This window comes from Phocoena sinus, chromosome 3 (assembly GCF_008692025.1).
Source record: "Phocoena sinus isolate mPhoSin1 chromosome 3, mPhoSin1.pri, whole genome shotgun sequence".
In the NCBI taxonomy this organism is placed as follows: Eukaryota; Metazoa; Chordata; class Mammalia; order Artiodactyla; family Phocoenidae; genus Phocoena; species Phocoena sinus.
In genome coordinates, this window is record NC_045765.1 from 13,014,598 (window position 1) to 13,038,548 (window position 23,951).

Consider the following 23,951-nt stretch of genomic DNA (forward strand, 5'->3'; position numbering starts at 1 on the left):
GTTTCCCAAAGCGTCTGCACCACTTTACATTCCCACCTGCCATGTATGAGATTTCCAGTTGCTCCACATCCTCACCAGCACTTAGTATGGTCAGTCTCTTTTCTCTTAGCTCTCCTAGTGGGTGTGAAGTGGTGTCTTCCCACTCATTTCCCCAATGGCTGTTTTCTTATTATTGAGTCTTGAGAATTCCTTACATATGCAGGATACAATCCCTTCATCAGATGTGTGATTTTCAAAGATTTTTCTCCCAGTCTGTGGCTTGACTTTCATTCTCTGAACAGGGTTTTGCACAGACTCTTAGCTGCAAATCCCAACCACTCCCATTAATCCTCCCACCTGTCTTTGAAGGGCAGTGATAATCATCATCCTCTTTTTCCCAAGAAGCAAACAGGCTTAGAGAAGGGGAAGCCCCATGACCTGTCAATGGCAGAGTGAGGATCAAACCCATTTCTGCTTAACTCCAAGCCCCGCAGACTTCACCCACTGCCTCTATCTCCCGCTGGTGATCCAGGGCTGCCATGAGCCTCATTCTCCTGGAAACCCCATGTGTCTCTAAGTTCACAGGACTCCCATTGTGACGCGAGGCCAAAAGAGCAAGAATGAATCAGACACGCATCAGGGTTCTTTCACAACAAATTTATTTGCTGACCCTTCAGGCTGAGCCTTGATGGACATGCAAAAGGAGGAATTTGGGGGCCCTACAGCCTCAGGACCCACCTAGCTCCCAGGCATCACCAGATCAAGGCACTTTCCCAATAGCTGGGCAACACCTGGAACCCCAACAATCCCACACCACTCTGACACAGCTGTAGGCTGATGCCCTGAGCATGCTCTGAGCATCCGTGTACAAAGGGCAGCCCCAAGCTGGCCTGGTCTGGGCCCCAACCCCATCTGAGACTGGCCATGCCCAACCCACCTACCCCTCTCAGATGTCCTGGTGACCTAGGCTGAGATGAAGATGGCCAGGAGGGACGCTCAGCTCCCATCCCCCTCACACACCCTGAATCAAGTTCCCAGCCTGTCTAGCAGCAGCACAAGGTTTGGCACATAGTAGGCGTGTGTTTGTTGAATGACTCAGTGAGCGGCAATGAAGGATGACAGCATGAGGTCTCATGGAGCTTCCCAGGTCCAACAGTGAGTTCTTGGAGCCCCTGGACAGAGCCAGATCTTGGAACCCCTGACCAGCCAGCTGCATTTCTTTGGTTTAGGAACAACCTGAAGCCAAGGATCAGAACAAGCCTTCCCCACCCTCCATGCTCTCAAGTCTGGCTTAGACATGTCTCCTGAAGGCCTCCTTTGTGCCAAGTAACTTGTGGGGTTCTCCAGTCCACAAACACAAAAGATCTAAAATGCAAAGCCATTTTTATGCCCAATGAACATCCACCAAGGCCTCCCCTCCTAACTGCATTGTGCTTCTGAGCTTAGAAATCTGGTTCACGTCCAGCCTCACATCAGCCCCTGCATACAGAATGGGGTGAGGAGCCACTATATAGATGGGGCACGCAAGGCTCAGAGCAGGAGGCAACTTGCCCAGGGATGCCCAGGGGAAGTCGGCAAGAAGAGACGTGGAAATCACAGCAGCTACCTTACAGCAGACACTTAGTATAACGTCCGTCAAATGAATGAGCCTCAACATGGCTTGAAATTCTTTTGGAGTCAAGGTGTAATTTTAGAGAGGAAATAATAGAACCAAGAACATAACGGCCAGGGTTTCCGGCTGGAGCTGCTGCTGGGATTCTGTGAACTCCCCCCCACCAAAAGCTGTAACTCTGTGGGGACCTGGCAGAAAGAGAAAGGGACACCCCCATTCCTACAAATGCCCTTCACCCCCATATCTCATTTAACCCCCGCATCAGCCCTGGAGGGGGGGCTAATGGCTCCAATTTGTAGATGGCGAAGTAGAGGCCTGGAGAGGGGAGAAATGAGCCCAGGTCCTGGGTCTGGGTCCTCTCCTTGGTGCCCTGAATACCCCCAGGGCTGCCCTCTAATCTGCCTTCTTGGTTTTTTTCTTCCTGGAGCCCTCACTCAGCTCCTCCTTGGACTTGGTGGGCAGGGCTGAGTGCGAGGGGCCGGGCCCAGTGCCGCCCTGGGATCCACCGTGGTTGTCATGGTGATGGTCGCTCCCCCAGGCCGACCCAAACAGCACAGGGCAGATGTAGCCTTCCAGAACATCAAAAGGGGAACTGTGGGAGTGAGTGGCCATCAGGAACACCTGAGGTTGTGTGGCAGAGGGACAGGAGAGGCGACAGAGCCAGAGGGAGAATGAGGCAGAAGCAAAGTGGGGGGTTGGGGGGGAAAAAGGGAGAAGGTCAGCCAGGTGAAGGGCAGAGGTAGCCCAGACCCAGCCTTCTGGCTGCATGCACCCCTAAGAAGGTGACCAAGTGTCCTGGGCTTTCTGGGAGGCGAGATTTTAGTGCTAAAAACCCAGGCACACCAAGACAGTTGGTCACCTTTTCCCCAGGAGTATCCCACACACACACCCGGGCTCAGAGAGGAGCTGTGTTTGGCTTGGAGTCACTCACTCCCTTTCCCTATGCAATGGCCTGTGGTCCCTTCCAGGGGAGCCAGCAGCGAAGTCCCTCAGCTCCACGGGGAGGGAAGAGTGCATGGCCCCAGAAGACCTTTCCTGGGTAGGGGGTGACCCTAACTCAAGGCCTGAGGGTCAGACCAGCACCATTCCTGGTCCAGCCCGCTCTCCATGCCCGAGGCACAAGGCCCTGATACTCCAAACAGACTCCATACACTCCTGCCCCCATCTTGGCCTTTGCCCCTGCTGGGCCCTCTGCCTGGAAGACCTTGTTCTGCTCACCGCCATCCCCACCTGCTGGACACTAATCTTCTCATACCCTTCTCCCATGCATGAACCTACTGACAAGCTCCCCACCCCTTGACCTTAGGGCTGTCCTTTCCCCAGACACTCAAGGCCATGAGTCTAAGCTCCCTAACCTCAGCCTGGGAGGTTTGGGTCGGCGTCAGGACAGGAAGGCTTACCTTACAGGATACCATGAACATGGTGAAGATGAAGATGAGGCTGGCTTTGGACACTGGGAGCCAGCGGGTCTGCTGGAGGGTAAAGAGGATGGCTCCGTACAGGCTGGCCTTGGTGGGGCTGGAGGGGGTAGCTGTGGTTACTGGGAGGTTCTGCATGGCTCAGGCCTCTGTACCACTGTCCCAAGCCCCCTTCTCTGCCCACCCCTGCTGGTCCCAGCACCCGTCCCAGCACCCGTCCCAGCTTCTCCAGAGTGCACGGTGGGAAGGCGCCCATGTGACATGGATGATGGGGGATCTCCCTGTACAGTAAAGAGTTACCTTGGCCCCAAAAGAGGTCTCTCCTTTGCCCTGCTCCTGGAAGGTATCCATTAAGCCCTGGGAATGCCCTGCCTGATAGGAGAGCCTTTGTTTACCTGGGGATTTGGGGTCATACCAGATGGTAATGGTGTGATTTAGGGTGGGGTCTTGGGCCACATGGTATCAGCTGAACCTCTGGAGGGACTGGAGACTGAGGTCAGCCATGCAGGCAGTCAGCTACGTCTGTGTGACCAAGCCCCAGTAAAGCCCCTGAGCACCAGGGCTCAGGGGAGCACTACTGGTTGGCAATCTTCAACGCATACAGTCACACATGGATGCTGGGAGAGACAGGTGCTGTCCACACAGTTCCACTGAGAGAGGACAGTTTGAAGCTTGCGCCTAGTCTCTCCCTGGATGCTGCCCCACATGTCTTTACCTTTGCCAATTTTAATCTGTAATAAACTATAATCCTAAGTATAATGGCTTGGCCAAGTGCTATGGGTCCTTCTAGCAAATTGTCAAACCTGAGGGTGGTCTTGGGGACTTCTGAACAGTGCACCCCCCCAGAAGGTGGGATTACAACACACAGTTCTTAATTTTCCTTTTCTTCCTTGAAGAACAGGCTTCCGATATTTTGACTTGTTGCAGAAGACAGACCAGTGACTTCTGTTTCTGAAGTCTGTCGCTCACTGCACGTACTGAATGATAATTCGACCTGATATTTCCAAAGCATGCACCAGGAACCAGGGTCAGAGGGTTATGTGTGTGATGGAGCCTTCACACTCAGATGATGAGGCAGAAATAGAATCTGAGAGGGGAAGCCACTTGCCCTCTTAGTAGCAAGGGACACAACGGTCTGAGCCCCCATTTCCCTGTCCATGAACTGAGTGTGGGAACAAACCTCTCATGGGCATAAAGTGAGATAAAGTTATGTTTTCCAACATATGAAATGGAAGATAGTTTTCATTGGCATATGGGTGAGCCTTTTAATGTTGCCATATTTTAATGGCAACAGCTTTATTGTAGATTGGGAGAAAATTTAACTAGCTTGAACCTTTAGGTCTTTTAAAAATGTATTAGGCTAAATGCCCTGTGGGGTCCTGGGTTGAGTCCTGTATGTTGCCATCTGGCCCTGCCCAATGTTCCCCACTTAGCCCCAGCTACACTCCTCACCCACGCTCTGTGTTCTACATCCTGCATCCCTCACTTCCCACCCACAATCTGTACCCTGACCCTGCAGAACCAGGCAGAATCGTTGCTCTTTTCTGACTTGAGAGTTGGCAGAAGTGCTGGCCTCTGTCCAGAAGCTCCCTCTTTGCCAGAAAACTCTTATTCACTCTTCAAAACCCAAATCACGTGTCTCATCACCCTGCAACGTTGCCTGCCCCTGCCCCCCAGGTAGTGTTAGGGCTCTACCTCCGGGGTCCCCCAGCCATGGTCTCTGGAAGCTTCTGAAAGGAGAATCAGGGGCTGAGACTTCCAAGTTACCAGGAGTATCCAACCCAGGGTCAGGCCCAGGGAATAGGGAGGATGGGATACTCACAAGGACATGTGCAGAATCTTGTTGGTCTCTGGCTTCCAGACCCCTCGGAGCAGCTGCTCAAAGTTGGACATGAGGGCGACACCAGAGCCTATGGGACAGGGTACTTCTAAACAAGCCCGCCACTGCCAGCTCCCTGTTCTTCTTGGCTGAATTCCCAAGGAAGCAGCTTCTCTGCTTCTGGAGTCTCCTCCAGAGGGATACTGAGCCTGGGGTGTATGATCATCAGTTGCAGGTGGGGGAACTGAGGCCCAGAGAGGGGACAGTCTTGCTGAGGGTCACACAGCACATTTGGAACAAAACCAGCACGAAGTAATCGAGGTCATATCCCACCTGCAAGGTATGTCTTGGACAAATCTGGGTTGTCTGCCCTGATGCTCCCAATCCAGGACCCTGAGCTGTGCATGAGGCTTCCAGAGGGCTCCCCACCCCCAGCCTCTCTTCTCTCTGGGTTCTGAGCTTTCAACCTTTTTCAAGCCACTTGCCCTCTGGAAGGCATGTCATACCCCTGGGGAATTTGCTCTGTAGTACAGGCTTCCTGGAGAGAGAATGAGACCCATGTCAAGATTTCTGGTTAAATTTCTAGAAGAATCTTCCCATTTACCCCAAATGTATTGGCTAAAGAGGCTTGGACGCCCACTCCAGGAGTGGTTGTGCTAACTGGGATGCCTGATATGCACCCCTGGACCAGGGGTTTGCATCTTGGATGACTTTGCCCCCAAGGAGGCATTTGGCAGTATCTGTAGACATTTTTGGTTGTCACAACTGGGGAGGGGGCTGCTACTGGCAACTAATGGGTTGAAGCTAGGGGTGCTCCTCAACACCCTATAATGCACAGGACAGCCCCCACCAAAGAGCATGATCCAGCCCTAAATGTCAGTGGTACTGAGGATACTCTGACTCAATGGATGATGATTCTAGACCCAGGCATTTTGGGGGTACCCACTTTGGTCAGCAGGAAGCAGGGATTCGGTGCCCAGTGGTGTTTAGCACCTGCTCAAGTCTTCTTTCCCTGCCTTCCTTTTACTCCTTGGTCCACCACTGCAACTGTTACTGTTGAATGATCTATTTCTCCTTTAACTTCCCTCTACTTTTGCTTTATGTATTTTGGTGCTCTGTTTTTAGGTGCATATATGTTTATAATGGTTATATCTTCTTAGTGGAGTGACCCAACATTATAAACTGTCCCTCTATATTTTTAGTAATATTTTTTTGTCTCAAAGTCTATCTTGGTCTACCTCTTAGCATAAATGGAGGAGGATAAAAAGGAGGGCTCCAAAGCTGTTAGGAACGTGGATGTTGAATTCAGAGGACTTGGAGTCAAATCCAGCTGTGTCCCCATAGCCGTGTGACCTTGGGCATGTCATTTCATTTCCCTCCTCTGTAAAAAGAGATGATGTTAGCCTTCTCCTAAAGGAGAGTCTTAAGGATCAAATGAGAGAAGATGCACAAAGGCCTCAACTCAAAACTTGCCCTGGGTCAGGGATCTTAACCTGGAGTCTATGAACCCAGACAGGAAACAGAATTACATCTTCATTTTCACATCCCTCGCTGAAATCCAGCCTTTCCTTCCATCATGAAGGGAGGCAGTTACCTCAGCAGGATTTGCAAGTCTGTGATTCTGTCACCAACAGAATTCACGGATGTTTTTCTTTTCACATTCCCATTGTTGCAGATGGTGGTTTCAAAATATCATTTGTGCTCAACACCACTTCAGAAGTCTGGGAGTTATTAGGAGCCACTGTAAGGTCTGCTATTTAATCAGCAGTAAAGATGGATAAAGCTACTACAGCATATTTTTTTAAAATTTATAACTACTTTAAAATAATAGGCTTCCTTTATTCTCCTATATATTTTACTTTATGCATTTAAAAAACAGAAAAGTGTCTGTAGGCTTTACCGGGCTGATAAAAGGGCTGTAGTCCACAAAGTGTAAGAACCTCTGTAGTTACAGGGGTATGATTTCCTCTCTAGGAGGCATTTGGCAATGTCTAGAGACAATTCAGGCTGTCGCACTGGTAGGTGCTACAGGCATCTAGTGGGTGGAGGCCAGGGACGCTGCTCAACATCCTACGATACACTCCACCACAGAGAATGGTCCAGCCCCAAACGTCAGTAGGGCCACAGTTGAGAAATCCTGCTCTAGAGACATCAGCTGTCATTGCTTCGTTGTCCTATTTACCTTTGATAGTTAAATTTCTGGAAGAATCTTCTCATTTACCCTAAAGGTGTCTACTGATGAGGAGGCCGTCCTGACATCACTTAGCCCAGAGCAATGGCTGTGCCAGCTGGGGTGCCCGATATGTCCCACTGAACAGGGGTTCTCAACTGGGGTGCTTTTCCATTGTTCTCATCATGGTCCTGTTTACCTTTGACCCAGCCAGTGGCGATCATGACGAACCACCCGTGGTGGTAGTGGTGATGTGCGTGATGGATGCCCACGGCAATCTTGCGGACTCTCACCACCTCCTTCATGGCCACGAAGATGAGTTTCACCGGCAGGAAGCAGACACACTTGTAAAAGAGGTCCAAGGGGCAGAAGAAAATCAAGTACCTTTGGAGAGAGAATGCCAAGCCTCAGGGGGAGACAGACCCTGGGGCCCCTCGGAGATGAGGTTGTGTCCAGACCCTCGCTCTCACTTGCCGGGCTTAGGACAGCTGGGCAGTGGAAAGTGGTGGGTCAGGACCACTGTGGAGGTTGTGCTGGTGGGTTCTAGTTCCTCCAACCTCCCGCCTCCCCAATCCCAGGTGGCAGGGTCACCCTGCCCACCTGCTCTGCTCTCCCACATCCCACCAGACCAGTGATTCTTACCAGACTGCTGAGGCCAGCAGGATGCTGGAGTTGTTGCTGAAGTAGTCGACCGGGGGCTCCCCGAGGAGCAGATCAGCCAGGATGTAACTCCCGAAGCAATGTAGCATGGCACACAGCCAGGATGCCATGGGGTGGCGCCGGGACAGCTCGACGGCTCCTGAGGGGCATGGGGCATCCCCCACCATCACCAGGGCATCTGGAACATGCTTCACCCTTTATGCCCTCTGTTCAGCCCATCCTAATTCAGCTGCCTTCAGAGAGTGCCCACCCAATGCCTTGCAGTTTGCCCATTTCAGAGGAAGAACCAAGGCTCAGAGAGGGTGCACACATGACTGAGGTCACACAGAGAGAAGACAGAACCAGGCTGGGGCTCTTTCCTCCAAGCTCAGAGAGGTGGCAATAACAATAACACCAGCTCATTAGCAAGCATTCCCAGGTCTCAGACACTGGGTTTAGCATTTATAGGAAGGACATTAAATCTTCATTGATGACTGCAGCCAAGTGATCACTCTTATTATCCCCATGAGGAGACTGAAGCTTGAAGAGACAGGACAACATGCAGTTGGGGAAAGCTTTGACGCAGCTACTCCTGCCTTGGGCTGATGCCAAGATCCCTATAAGCTTATACCTGTACTTTTGGTCTCTCCTTATTTAAAAAATTCTTGTGTGCATGGTAAAATATACATAAAATGTACCACTCTAACCATTTTAAATGTACAGTTTAGTGGCATTAAGCACATTCATGTTATTGTACAACCATCCCCATCATCCATCTCCATAGCTTTTCACCTTGCAAAACTGAAACTCTGTCCCCATTAAACACTAACTCAGACTTCCCTGGTAGCGCAGTGGTTAAGAATCCGCCTGCCAATGCAGGGGACACAGGTTCAAGCCCCGGTCTGGGAAGATCCCACATGCCATGGAGCAAATAAGCCCGTGCGCCACAGCTACTGAGCCTGCGCTCTAGAGCCCGTGCGCCACAACTACTGAAGCCCGTGCACCTAGAGCCGGTGCTCAGCAACAAGGGAAGCCACCGCAGTGAGAAGCCCGTGCACTGAAACGAAGAGTAGTCCCCGCTCGCTGCAACTAGAGGTAGCCCACGTGCAGCAACGAAGACCCAACGCAGCCAACAAAACCACTAACTATCCATTCCTCCTTCATTCCAGTCCCTGACGCCTACCACTCTACTTTCTGTCTCTATGAACTTGACTACTTTATAGACCTCATGTAAGTGGAATCATACAGTATTTGTTGTTTTATGACTGTATTCTTTCACTTAGCATAATGTCCTCAAAGTTCATCCATGTCATAAGATGTGTCAGAATTTTCTCCTTCTTAAGGCTGAATAATATTCCATTGGATGGATCTACCACATTCTACATATCCATTCATCCATCAATGGACATCTGGGTTGCTTACACCTTTTGGTTATTGAGAATAGTGCTGCTAAGAACATGAACACACAAATATCTGTACGAGTTCCTGCTTTCAATTCTTTTGGGTATATTCCAGATGTGGAATTGCTGGATCAAATGTTAATTCCATTTTTAATTTTTTGAGAAACTTCCATACTGTTTTCCACAGCAACTGCCCCATTTTACATTCCCATCAGTAATGCACAAGTGTTCCAACCTTCCCACCTCCTCAGCAATACTTGTTGTTTTCTGTTTTTTAGGAATAGCTATGCTGATGGGTATGAGGTGATATCTCATTGTGGTTCTGATTTGCATTTCCCTAGTGATCAGTGATATTCAGTACTTTTTCATGTGCTTATTGGTCATTCCTATATCTTCTTTGGGGAAATGTCTATTCAAGTCTTTTGTGTATTTTTTTAAAAATTGGGTTGTCCTTCTGTTGTTAAGTTGTGCTCTTATGGAGAATGTTCATTTGCTGAGTAAAGAGCTTTGATTGGCCCCAGACAGGAAGGCACAGAAGAAATTTGAAAGGTGGAGCTGAAGAGCTCCGGAGCCCTATCTTGCTGGGGGAGAGCCATCAGTGCAGAGGGAAGCCGCCAGGTATTGGAACCGAAGGGGACAGTGCAGGGCATGCCCACATGTGAGGAACGGTGTAGAAAGAGCAATGAGCAAAGCTGGATAATGGAGTCCTAGAAGGCAGAATTATACTAACAGGGTGAGGAGGGAGAGAGGGCATCCCATGCTAGCAGCATGGAAGGAACAAAGACACAAGCAAAAATGGCCAAGCACAGATGCCACTTCCTCCAGGAAGGCTTCCTTGCTTTACTGAGCCAGTCACTCCCGACTCTGGGCTCCCACCACTCTGTGGACTCCACCCCATTTTTGGTCTTTGTACTTTATTCAATTTTTCACATAGAAAAACAGGAAGTAGATTAGTTGTTGCTTAGGGCTGGAGGCGATGGGGGAGATGGGAGGGTAAAAGCTAGAGGATCCAGCTTGGAGGAGATAGTTGCACAATTCTGTGAATATACTAAAAACCAGTGAATGGGATGATTTAAATGGGTGAATTGGGTGGTATATGAATTACATCTCCATAAAGCTGTTAAAAAAATAAAAGGATAACAAAGAAAAAAAACGTAACAGTTCACAGTTTCTGCAACTGAGGATAAACATTCATAAATGATACTAAATTGAGTCTTCTTATAAACCCAAGGCAAGAAAATGCAAAAGACTGGACTAACTTAGCGAACAGAAATAGGGACCCCACACCTAAGGAAGATAGCTCAGTGCATCGGTTTCCAACTTGGCTGTACATCCGTTACCTGGGGATTTTACAAACACCTGATGCCTGCTTCCCATCCCAGAGGGTCTCGGTTTGTCGGTGTGGGATGTGGCTGGGCTTGTGGATTTTTTAATGCTCCTAGGTGATTCCTTTGTGCAACAAAGTTAAGCACCACAGAGATAGGGGAATGAACTGGCCCATGTCCTGACATCCTGCAGCCTTGATAACTCAAGACCTCCATGGTCTGAGAGGATGGGCTCCCAAGAGCAATGGTTTTCAAACTGTGTTCCTGGGAACCGTGAGGGTTTGCAGGGGCAGAGGAGAAACCAAGCAAGTATGTCCTGGGTCTTCCTCCCCTGTTTCAACCAGAGCACAACTTCGTTTACTGCTTCACCTCAGAGTTCGGCATAAGATTTTGTTTGAAAAGGAGAAGCTGGTATTCACACAGGCGTGCATGCAAATATTCATAGCAGCTTTATTTGTAAACAACCCAAATGGCTTCAATGGGTGAATGGATAAACAAACCATGGTACATCTGTACCATGGAATACTACTCAGTAATGAAAAAGGAACAAACCAGGGATACACAAAACAACCCAGACAGATCTCAACGGTGTGACGCTCAGCGAAAACTGCCAATCTCAGAAGGTTACATACTGCATACGATTCCATTTATATAACATTCTCCAAGTGACAAAACCATAGTGATGAGTGGCAGCGAGCAGATCAGTGGTTACCAGGGGTTAGGGTTCAAAGGAAGATCTAACTATAGAGGGGCATCACAGGGGAGTTTCTTTGGAGTGTCAGAACCATTCTGTAATCCTGATCGTGGTGGTGGTTACTCCAATCTACACATGTGACAAAATTTCAAAGGACTATATTTTTTAAAGTGCATGTAAAAACAGCTGAATAAAGTCTGTAGTTGGTGTTAATGGTATTATTCTGACGCCAGTTTTCATGTTTAAATAATGAGCTACCATTAGGTAAGATGTTGTCATTGGGGGAAGCTGGGTGAAGGGGACTTGAAAACTCTTTTCTCCATTTTTGCAACTTCTGGGGCTCCCCTGGTGGTCCAGTGGTTAGGACTCAGCACTTTCACTGCCAGGGGTTCAATTCCTGGTTGGGGAATTAAGATCCTGCAAGCTGTGGCATGGCCACAGGAAAAAAAAAAGAAAGAACCCATTTTTGCAATTTCTTATGAGTCTTAAACTCTTTCAAGATAAACTGTATTTTAAGATCCCAAATTAAAATGAAGGCAGGGGGTCTAGTTCTTTAAAAACACGTTTACAAAAAACACTAGAGGTACAGGATTAATGTCTATTAGTCAAATACACTTTATACTACACACTTAAGTCTTTTGTATCTTTTTTTAAAAACATCTTTATTAGAGTATAATTGCTTTACAATGGTGTGTCAGTTTCTGCTTTATAACAAAGTGAATCAGTTATACATATACATATGTCCCCATATCTCTTCCCTCTTGCATCTCCCTCCCTCCCACCCTCCCTATCCCACCCCTCTAGGTGGTCACGAAGCACGAGCTGATCTCCCTGTGCTATGCGGCTGCTTCCCACTAGCTATCTATTTTACGTTTGGTAGTGTGTCTGTGTCCATGCCACTCTCTCACTTTGTCCCAGCTTACCCTTCCCCCTCCCCATATCGTCAAGTCCATTCTCTAGTAGATCTGCATCTTAAGACAATAGTAGCATAAAGATAGAACCTAACTATCTCAAAAGATTCAAAAGGAAGAAATGGACAAAGTCTTTTGAATCTTTTGAGATAGTTAGGTTCTATCTTTATGCTACTACTGTCCTAATCTTCTACAGCCACACCCCTGAGTTGGAACCTGGGTGCCTCCTGGTGTGACAACTTATTTCATCATCTTGATTCCTTCCCTCCCCCACTAGTTTCATCTTCCAGAGAATGAATTTAGTATTAGGTCATAAGACAGAGCTACTTAGCTCTCACAGCCAGAGCTGGTACCAATGACTCTATTTTTTACTTTTTAAGTTTTATTTTAAATTTTATTTTATTGAAATATAGTTGATTTACCATATTGTTTTAATTTCTGCTATACAGCAAAGTGATTCAGTTATACATATATAAACATTGTTTTTCATAGTCTTTCCCATTATGGCTTATCACAGGATATTGAATATACTTCCCTGTGCTATATATGCTATACAGTAGGACCTTGCTGTTTATCATCCTATATATAACAGTTTGTGTCTGTTATTACCAAACTCCCACACCTTCCCTTCCGCCCCCCCCCACCCCCGCCCCGCCAACCACAAGTCTGTTCTCTACATCTGTCTTTTTCTGTTTTGTAGATAAGTTCATTTGTGTCATATTTTAGATTCTACATATAAGTGATATCATATGGTATTTGTCTTTCTCATTCTGACGTACTTCGCTTAGTATGATAATCTCTAGGTCCATCCCTGTTGCTGAAAATGGCATTATTTCATTCTTTTTTATGGCCAAGTAGTATTCCCCAGTGCCTCTCTTTAATAAACAATTTACTTAATCCAATGAAAACTCTACTCAGTGTGGATGTGAGATGACACGCTTACAATATGTAATCTATTAGTCAAAAGGCTAATCAAAAGAAATAATTAGTTCAGGTTTTGGGAGTTTGGGGGGAAAGTTTCTCTTTGTTTCTAGAGATTGGACGCCTTTTGTCTCTAAATTGTCAAATCTGAACGCTTGGCCTCTTTATGCTGTGTACTAAGTGTGAAGCTACTGACATAAATACCTGTATATACTATTGATACACTCAACAAGTTGACTTGATCTTGATCCTTTGGTGAGTACAGGGACCTTATCAGTCTTATCTGCTGCTGAACCACCCCCTTCCCCTGACCCCGTGTGCTTGGTACTGTGCCTGATACATGGTAGTTACTCAATAAATAATTGTTAGTGAAAGAACTGTCCACACGGAGGTTACATTCTAGCAAACGTGGACTGAACACTCCTAGGCACTGAGGTTGTGTTGGGCACTTTTGGTTACATTATAACAACAACTTCCCCTGCTCCCTTTATTTATTGAGTTACTTCTCTTTTTTTAAATTGAGTTACTATTGTGTCCCAGGCAACCACATACCTTCACACCATCCTCAAGGCTTCAGCGTCAGAGCCCAGGCTTTCAACCACAGGTAATGTAGGGATCAATATCCCTGCCTATAGTGAGTTATAGGAGGGACACCCCCCCCCCCAAATTCATGTCCTTCAAAACCTCATTTGGAATAGGGTCTTTGCAGATGCAAATAAGGTAAGGCTCTCGAGATGAGATCATCCTGGAGCATCTGGGTATGTCCTGAATCCAATGAGAGTGTTCTTATAAAAGACAAGAAAAAGAGACACAGACACAAAGAAGAAGGTGTTGTAAGTTGAACTCACAAGAAGATATGTTTAAGTCCTAACCCTTGGTATCTGTGAATGTGACCTTGTTTGGAAATAGGGTCTTTGCAGATGTAATTAAGTTAAGATGAGGTCATTAGGTGGGCCTTAATCCAATGTCTGGTGTTCCTTATAAGAGGAGACATATCACAGGGAAGAAGGCCATACAAACAAGGAGGTAGAGACTGTAGGGATGCATCTACAAGCCATGGAACCCAAGGATGCTACCCACCTCCAGAAGCTAGGAAGAGGCATAGAAAGATTCCTTCCTAGAACCATCAGAGAGAACATGGCCCTGCTGACACCTTGATTTTGCATTTCTAGCTTCCAGAACTGTGAGACAATACATTTCTGTTTTAAGCCACTCAGTTTGTGGTACTTCATTATGGCAGCCAAAGGAAATTCATACAGATGGCCATATGAAGACAGAAGCAAAGACTGGAGTAATGTATGTATAAGCCAAGGAATGCCAAGGATTGCTGGAAGACACCAGAAACCAGGAAAGAGTCATGGAAGCATCCTCCCCTAGAGCCTCCAGAAGGAACCAGGCACCTTGACTTTGAACTCTGGCCTTCAGAACTGTGGAGAATAAATTTCTGTTGTTCTAAGCCCTCTAGTTTGTGGTCATTTGTTATGGCAGCGCTAGGAAATTAACATAGCATCTGACAGATGAGGCAACAGAGTCTCCCCAAGGTCAATGGCTTACCCAAGATCACCCAGGCATTCAGTGAGTATTTTTGAGCTCTGACCATGTGCTGGGCTCTTGCTAGGCACTGGGGATGCAGCCATAAGCAAGAGCTGGTTCAGGCATTACCTTTGTGGGGCCCGTAGTGCGGTAGAGAGGCAACGTGGTTAAATAATCCCACAAATGAAGGTTAAACCTCATAAGGGAGAGACACATGGTGCTTTGAAGGGTTTAATTGGGGAACTGTCCCAGCTGAGGAGGTCAGACTTCATTTAGGAAGTGGCACTTAAGCTGAGATCTGAACAATGAGCAGGGATTTCCTAGAGGACGGGGGTGGAGGGGTGAAGATGATCCAGGCAAAGGGAGAGCATGGGAGAAGGTGGAAGGGGGAGGAGAGAGGAAACCTAAGAGCTAAGGGGCACTCAATGCCAGATATACTGGTCAGGTCGGCATGGGCTGGATATCCAGCAAAGCAAGTGACCAAGCCAGGGCCACACAGACCCCACACCTTTCAACATGGCATCCAAGCCTCTTTCCTGGGTTTGATGTCCAATGTTCTAAGCCTGTCTTGGGGAAAGAAACATGAAGTCCACTGTACTCCATAGAGGGCGCTGCCTTCTTCTCAGATCTGTCAACCTCACAGAGAAGTGGGGAGGGGACTATCTGCCCCTCCTCCAGAGGGAAAAAGCCCAGGTTTCCCCTGTACACACACAGTTGGGAGGGTCAACAGGCATAACCAGCTTGGAGGCAATCTGACAATACGGAGGAAGCCAGAAGCTGTGAGTCGCCTGTGCCCCAGCAATTCCGCTCCTCACTATTTGCTCAAAAGAAACTAGTGCGTGTGGGCAAAGAGACATGGGGAGGGATTTCACTGCCACACTGTTACAACAGGAGAAAAGTGGAGTCTACTGTTTCTTAGTGAGGGAGTAGAGTCACGCAGAATGGAACATCGCAGAGGAGATATTTAAAAATGAATTAGATCCAGGCTCCTCACCCTCAGCACTGCTGGTGTATGGGGCAGAATCATTCTCTGCTATAGTGGGGGCCATCCTGTGCACTGCAGCATGTCAAGCAGCATCCCTGGCCTCCACTCATTGGAGGCTAGTAGCCCACCCCCACCCTGGTTGTGACAACCAAAAATGTCTCCAGATATTACCAAGTATCCCCTGAGGACAAATTCCCTTCTGGCTGAGAACCCCCACTCTAGATGTATCAACATGGATAAATCCCATGACGTTATTGCTAAGTCAAAAGGTTAGATTGCAAAATGATTATGTTTATGTATATTTTATGTATATACGTAAAACAACACAAAATGCTCCATGCACTTCATAGATACATAAACAGTGGTAAAGGTATACATACAGGCATGGGAAGAATATAGGCTGCCTTTAGGGCAGTGGTCACATCTAGAGAGGGAGGGAGAGGAACGGATGGGGTTGGCTCTGCCTGCCACTATTTCTTAAAAAAAAAAACAACAAAAAAACCCAGATCTGAAGCAAATCTACATTCACATCTGGTAAGTCTGTGTACGGAGAGAGTACGGAGGTATCAGTGGGGATAGTTATTCTGTATGTTTGAAATATTTAATCACCATAACTGCAAAAAAACAAGGGTCCCCTTAAAGCTGATAAGCAAGAAGGACTTGGGGTGCTCTCCCACCTCATCACACTAGGCTCCACAGTCTGTACCAAGCCCCCTCGTGGGCCCCTCACTGCCTGCCCCCTCTCTGATGGCTGGGGATGGGGGTCCAGGAACAGGAGGTCTCATAGCCTAGGGTAGGCAGCATGGTACCATGCTGCCCTATGCACAAGAACCCATCACTAGGTTCTGGAAGACTCATGCTCATGTTCACAGCAGCACTAGTCGCAGTTGCCAAAAGGTGGAAATAACCCAAATGTCCATCAACAGATGAATGGATAAACTAAATGTGGTCCCTTAACACAATGGGATACAAGTCAGCCTTAAAGAGGAATGAAGTTCTGATACATGCTACAACATGATGAACCTCAAAAACATGCTAAGTGAAAGAAGCCAAAGACAAAAGGCCACATAACGTATGATCCCATTGTTATGAAATGTCCAGGACAGGCAAATCCATAGAGACAGAAAGCAGATTAATGGTTGCCAGGGACTGGGGGAGGGGGGATGGGGAGTGGCTGCTAATAGGGAGAGGGCTTCCTTCTGAAGTGATAAAAATATTCTTGAACTTATACATTACATATAGGTGGGATCATAAGACGTGGCCGTTGGCATCTAGCTTCTTTCACTGAGCACAATATTTTCAAGGGTAATATTCATTTTCACTGCTGTATAGTATTCCATCATAGGAACAGATTGCAAGTTATTTATCCACTTTCTTGCATATACATTTTAGAATCAGGAAACACGTCTCATAAAAGTTGTTTCAGAGTAAGTCAGCAACACTCTTCCCTTTCTCTTTACCACCCCCATTGACTAACCACATGTTCTTGGACAAATCATTTTTTTCTTTCTCCAGCTCTTTCCTTCTGTCAGGTGGGAATCCTAATCCCTTCTTTGCCCAACTCCTAGTAGAGGTTGGAATCAAATTTTCCCTCCTCAATCTCACCCTGGAGTCACAAGCCCAAAGCGCATCTTCTCCCCGCCCTCAAGGTTATCCTGAGTCTCAACATCTACCAAGTTCCTCCATTATGAAGCCGAAAGCTCTCTTTACTCCTCTGGGGCATCTATTTAAAATGTCACCAGCTGAGAGTTAATCCTTTTGAGCAGCTGGTGGGTCCTACAGGGGCCGGGTCAGGTGAGGCACCCATGTTTTGCAGAAATGGATACCTCTGCAACTAAAAATAACCCCCAGGGGTTGAATTCTTTCCAGGGTCTTTCTTGTGCCCTCTGGGACCATAAGGCCAGGGAGGGTGGGGGTGGGGATGGGAACCTGGGTTTTGCGGGAACAAAGTAGGCTCCTCACTATGAGTGAGGCCTGGTAGAAAAGTCACACACCTGGGTTTTGGCTCTACTGCTCACTCTGGCATGGCTTTGGGCAAATAAACGCCCCTGCCCCCTCTCCCCACCAAGCCTGTTTCCTCTGTTGTCAAAGGGAGAATGAAAGTACTCCCTCCACCAAGTTATATTGATGATTCAGTGCTCTGTGTATTATCATCATTATGCATTTTTTTTAAATTGAAGGGAATTCCCTGGTGGTCCAGTGGTTAGGACTCCGTGTTTTCACTGCCAAGGGCCTGGGTTCGATCCCTGGTTGGGGAACTAAGATCCCACAAGCTGCGTGGTGTGGCCAAATAAATAAATAAAATTAAAAATTGAAGTTTAGTTGATTTACAATATTGTGTTAATTTCAGGCGTACAGCAAAGTGATTCAGTTATACGTTGTCTGTGTATACTTTTTCAGAGTCTTTTCCATTATAGGTTATTACAAGATATTGAATATATTCCCTGTGGTATACAGTAAAGCCTTGTTGTTTATTTTATATACCGTAGTGTGTATCTGTTACTCCCATACTCTTATTTTATCCCTGCCCCCCTTCCCCTTGGGCAACCACAATTTTGTTTTCTAGGTCTGTGAGCTTCTTTTCATTATCAATACCCTCCCAGCGACCCTAGAAGGACGGGATGAGTCTACCCATTGCTACAGATGCGAAGACTGAGGCTGGTGGGGATGTCCTGCCCCAAGGATCCACAGCAAGGCAGTGGTCAAGAAACTGCCCCCTGGCTCTTTCCCTGTGCCATGCTCCTTTTTGGTTTCTCTTGCTGAGTACTTGGGGCAGCACCCAGAAGCAGCTGAATGTGGGTTTCAATTCCAGGTTTGCCACCAAAGCACTCCTCTCTCACTGGGTGAGTTTGGTTGCTCACTCCCCTATCTGGGCCTCAGTTTAGTCATGTGTAGAATGAGGATGCTGTCTAGAGTGACCAACTGTCCTGGTTTGCTTGGGGCTGAGGGGTTTCTGGGACTTTGGGTGCTTGTCTTGGGCGAATGTGGGCGAGTTGGTCACCCAGCGCTATCATTCATTTCAGAGGGCATCTGTGAAGATGAAAAGAAATTGCTCAGTGTTTAACAATTATATGAGAGTTATTTCTGGAACTGAACTGAAATGGAAAGTACCTGTGGGTGGAAATTTTAGTGGATGGACTTATAAAAATCAGGTCTGCCTAAGGAGGAAGGAAGAAACCCCTATCAGGACCCTCGTTCTGACCTGTGATGGGCTCCACAACATTCCCTCTCTGGGGGTCGGTGTCCTGTCTGTGGATGGCCAGGAAGTGCTAGAAGCTTCCCCAGGGCACTTTTAGCACTGCTGCCATTCTGCGCTATTTAGTGTGAGGTCCAAACATAGGAAGTGTGTTCACAGAGTTTCTCTAAGACAAGTCACTCTCTCCCAAGCCTCTGTGCTCAGCTCTCTTCCTCAGTTTCCCCCACTGTAAAATGGAATAGCAGCCCCTCCTCAAAAGGCTGGAGGGTGAGCAGTCCCCAACCCTCAAAAATCTTATAGTTCAAACCAGAGATCAAGGAACAGTTCTCTTTGGCTCCCACAGTAGTTGTTAAATGTTCAAACTGCAACCAACATGTCTTTCGATAGGTGAGTAATTAAACCGTGGAACATCTGTATCGTGCAGTATTATTCAGCACTAAAAAGAAATGAGCTACCAAGCCACGAAAAGACATAGGGGAGCTTTAAATGTATCTTGCTAAGTGAAAGAAGCCAGTCTGAAAAGGCTACATACTGTATGATTCCAACTCTATGACATTCTGGAAAAGGCAGAACTATGAAGACAGTGAAAAGATCAGAGGTTCTCAGGGGTTTGGGGAGGGAAAAGGGGGGGTGGCATGAATAGGTAGAGCTTGAGGGTAGTGAAACTATTCTGCATGATACTACAATGATGGATACATGTCATTATACGCTTGTTAAAATCCATAAAACGTGCAACACAAAGGAACCCTTATGTCAACTGCAGAGTTTAGTTGATAATGATGTTGATAATACCTGATAATAATGGTAATAGGACAATAATGGTGTTGACGATAATGTTTGTTCATGGACTATAGCAAATGTTTCCGCTCTGGTGCAGAATGTTGATGGTGGTGGAGGCTGTGTGGGAGGTTGGTGTGGGTGGGTAGTCAAAGTATATGGAAACTACTTTCAGTTTAACTTTGCTGTGGATCTAAACTGCTCTAAAAAACTGTCTATTAATTTTAAAAAAGAAAAGACATGTTCAAATAGCTAACATATAAACATAGGGAGCTACAAATCACATTTCTAGCTTCCCTTGAAAAATTAGTTCTGCTGGTTCTAGCTCCAATCAGGGAGAGATGCACATGGCTGGACCTCACCTGGGGACGGTCCTCACCTGGCTGTCTTATTGTTTTCCATATATGACCTGCCTGGCCCTTGGAAGCATTAGGGTTTGAGACTCAGTCTAGATCAATGAGTCTTAAGTGGAGGTAAGTGTGTCCCCCCGCAGGGACACCAGCAATTTCTGGGGACATTTTTTTTTTTCACTTTTTTCTTTTTTTTATGGCCCCACCACATGGCTTGTGGGACATTAGTTCCCCGACCAGGGATTGAACCCAGGCCCTCAGCAGTGAGAGCGCGGAGTCCCAACAACGGGACCGCCAGGAAATTCCCTGGGGACATTTTTGTTTGTCACAGCTGGGGTATGCTCATGGCATCTAGTGGGTTGAGGCCAGGGATGCTGCAAAACATCCTGAAATTCACAGGACGGCCCCTGCCACAGAGAATGATCTGTCTCTGTCATTAGTGTTGAGGTTGGGAAACACTGGTGCAGAGCTGGTTCTCATCTGGGGAACTTTAAAAAATACTGATGATGGTACCACCCCCTGCGATTCTGATTCTAATGATAAAGCGGTGCTACCTGGACAACAAGAGTCTTAAAAGCTCCCCAGGTGACTCTAATGTGTAGCCATACTTGAGAACCACTGGTCTGGAAGGCTCTTTGCATGGGTCAGGGCTTAAGGTAGGCAGGATTGTCATTTAATCATTCATTCACTCATTCCTTCAATCAAGCCGCCAGCATCCACGACTTCTTTCTTTCTTCTTGCATAGAGCTAAGGGTTCCAGAGGTGAGCCAGACCTGGCCCTCCCTGCCCTATTAAGGAGCTCCAGCCTCTTTTAGCCCATCATTTCTCAAATATTAGTATGCTTACAGGGATCTTGTTCAAATGCAGAGTCTGTTTTAGCAGGTCTTGGTGGGGAGCCTGGCATTCTGCATTTCTTAACCAGGGGCCACAGATGCTGTTCACCTGAGGACCACACTTTGTGCTTCATCCTCATTCAGGATTCTCACAAAAGCCTGACCCAGAAAATGCCTGCATCCTGGAAAACACATTACCCCATGCCTTACAAATAATTCTACTACCTCTCACAAGTGCCTTAGATCTGACTACTGACAAAGTTCTCAATAGATCTTCACATTAGCCAGGAAAGGGAGTCCAGGATTATTTTACCAATGAGCCCATTTCACAGATGAGCAAACTGAAGCTCATGTAAGCAAAGCAACCAGCCTGGTGTTTACTCACTGTGAGAAGCAGAACTGACTCCCAATTTGAAGATTATTCCTTAAAGCCAGCTTGGCTCTCAGGTTCACAAAATTATTAATTTCTGTACAAGGGGTCACACATATTCTGTAACTGGTCCTGCAATCAGCACACGGATTCTGAGAAGAAACTTTTAGAGAGGCTTAGCAGGAATACCAAACTGGGGGACTAACAGCTAAGTCCAATGCCTCCCTTTTCTAAGGGTAGGCAAGTACCCCAGAGCAATCGCAGTGATTCTTGGGATCAAGCAGACTGGGGTTTGAATTCCAAGGCTGTCATCTACCAGCCCTGGGACCACAGGCTCATTGTGTATGTAAATTAGCTTAGCCTCTATTTCCTATTTCCCCAGTTATGAAAGGAGGGAGTTGAATGTTGATCAGACCAGGGGGTTCTCAACCTTGACAGCATATAGCATCCTTGGGGGAGGGGAGCTTGAAACACGAGCATGCCAGGGCCCTATCCCAGATATTCTGATTCTATTGGTCTGGAGTGGAGATGAGATGGGGGTTTAAGAACCCCCAGGAGCCTCTAATGTGCTGCTGGGGTTCAGAACCACTGAACCCTTTCAAGCCTTCAGGAACCTTCAGGCTGCAGTCCTTCAAGTTCAGGTGATTTACTCTGTGACTCCAGCAGAAATATCCCAACCCTTCTGCATGCTCCCAGCCAGCCCAGAGACCTCTTTCCTTCCGAGACTTGTGTCCTACATCCCTACTAGGCTGCTGCCCTTCACAATTTTCGATTTCCCAATGTGTGCTAGGTTCCGTACTTGCCCAGGGGACTGGCCTGAGCCATCAGGAATTCATCTGCAGACAGGAAATACAGCCCCATGTTCAGGCTAAGATAATACAAAGCTTATTTTGCTTTGCCAAGTAACTGCTTTTCAGAAGAGCCTTTAGAGAAACAGACTCTGGCATGTGGACGAGCTAAAATAAAATGGAACAAAAACACTTGCCAGGCAGCGTATGATCTTATTTGCATAAGACTGTGCATTTACATCCGTAACTACAGGGGTATAAATGCAGAGAAGTGAGGTCTGGAATGGTGGCCACCATTTCAACTATAACTATCCCCTTTTTCCTTTGGGCTTTTCAGTTTGTTTTTCTTTTCTTTTTTTTAAATATACACAAGCACCTATTTTTATCATCTTTAAAAAAGCTACTTCCAGAGTATATAGTGATAATTTACATCTAAGTGGGAGAAAAGATCACAAAGTTTCGGGTGATTGGTCTTTTCTCTAAAGCTAAATTCTACTGTCCATTTAATTTGCTGGTGTGCTAGAAGTATTAAAATAAACAAGAAACACTCCCAGAACCTTGTATAAAAATAGAATGCATTCTAAGGAAGCCATTTACCATCATTTAAAAAAAAATGGTTCAAAAAAAAAAAAAAAAACAATCCAAGAAGCTGGGTGTTCCCCCCAGCGATTCTCCATGAGGGTCTGGAGCTGGTGGGAGGAGGCTGACCCCAAATCATCCTGCCCTAGGGCCAGTACTGCTCAGTAAGTGAAAAGGATCCGGGCCAGACCTGGAAGAATTCCCTCTGGGCTCCGAGATCCAGCAGAGCCTTGGCCCAGGGAAAGGGAGAGGAGGTTGCCCCAGAGCCACAGCGGGGAAGGGGCACCAGTGTCACTTTCTCTGAACCTGATCACAGCTCCCAGCACTGCCGGCCCTTATATAGACACTCAGCTGCCGTTCTGGCTCCCCGCTCCAAGGGCAAGGAGGGAGGTCACTGCTGCGGGTAGCTAGGACGTCTGGCCAGGCCAGCAGAGCCGACCCGCCTGCGCCCTCACCACGACCTACGCCCCTCGCCCAAGTTCCTGCGACCGTACCCTGCTCGGACCCCTGACCTTCTCTCCCTGCATCCTCCCCAGCACTTGTTCCCTCTCCTCTGAGCAATCACGTTCCTTTCCTTTCCTCCAGCCTGCATCTGCTTCCCCTCCCCCAGCGCCACAATCTCAGGAGCTTCTCTCCTTGCCCTCTCTCTTGTCTCTCCCCTCTGTCCGGCCCCGTATGGGAGAACCCCATGATCCCAGCACCTTCCTGTTTCCCCAAACCGGTCCCTGGGACTGTTCCCCCACGATTCAGGCCTTTCCCCTTCTCCAGACCCCTGGGTTAACCGCCGTCCCTCGCCCCGGAATGCCAGTCCTCTCCAGCCTCCGGCCCTGGCTCACCTGGCTCATACTTGAGGTAGAGAATGGAGACGATGAAGTAGCTAAGGTCGAAGACAGGAAAGAGGGGCACCCGCGAGAAGCTGAGCGCAAGCTCGCCCAGGCTCAGCGCCGAGAGCAGCTCCATGGCGCCCGCCGGGTCCCACCCCAGCCCCCGGCCCGGTGAGTCCAGTCGCCTGCAACTGCGCCCCCCCCCCACTGGACCCGCCCCCGCCCGCCAGGCGCCGCCCCCAACCCTGCCTCCGCGGGAGAGGAGGGGCGACCGCTGGCTGATCTTGGGGAGGGTGGTGGGACCCTCCAGTCCCATGGAGGCCGGTCGGTCCAATGTCCCACACTGTCCCTCGGGCCATCACGACCCCATTCAGGCCAGCCAGGTGGGGTGCGGGGTCCCCGTGGAGTGTGAGTTGGACCGGGGATCTGTCCTTGGAGGGGGGCGGGATCCGTTCCTCACGGAGGCCACCCAGGCGGGACGGACCAATCAGGACCGCGTTCCTGTGGGGCTGATCAGGACCCAGGTCCTCTGTGGAGCCCTTGGATCCGGACCTCCATCCCCCGTGGGACCAGATCAGTTGTGAACCACATACTTCCGTGCCCCATAGGGTCCATTCGGTCAGGACCCCCGTCCTCTATCGAGCTGTCATGATCCCAGCCCTCTGTAAATCGTGACTTCTGTACCGCGCAAGGAATCCTGTCCTCCTAGGGAACCGCTCAGTCGGGACCCCCGCCCCGGGTAGTGCCTGCCTAGTGGGGATCCCGCCTTCCGTGGGGCCCAGGAGGAGGCCCTTTTGGAATGCAACAGTCGGGGCGTCCATGCCCGGC

General features: G+C 48.0%; 1 protein-coding gene across 1 annotated transcript; it reads right to left on the reverse strand.

The window, feature by feature from the left end:
- Positions 1–621: 621 nt before the first annotated feature.
- Positions 622–23,310, reverse strand: TMEM38A (transmembrane protein 38A). Its single transcript, XM_032629141.1, has 6 exons — positions 23,136–23,310; positions 7,641–7,797; positions 7,198–7,382; positions 4,832–4,919; positions 2,992–3,109; positions 622–2,212 (listed from the first exon to the last, which is right to left on the reverse strand). Exons 1-6 carry the CDS (start codon positions 23,257–23,259, stop codon positions 1,985–1,987), a joined length of 900 nt encoding a protein of 299 aa, XP_032485032.1. The 5' UTR covers positions 23,260–23,310; the 3' UTR covers positions 622–1,984.
- Between the last annotated feature and the right edge of the window lie 641 nt (positions 23,311–23,951).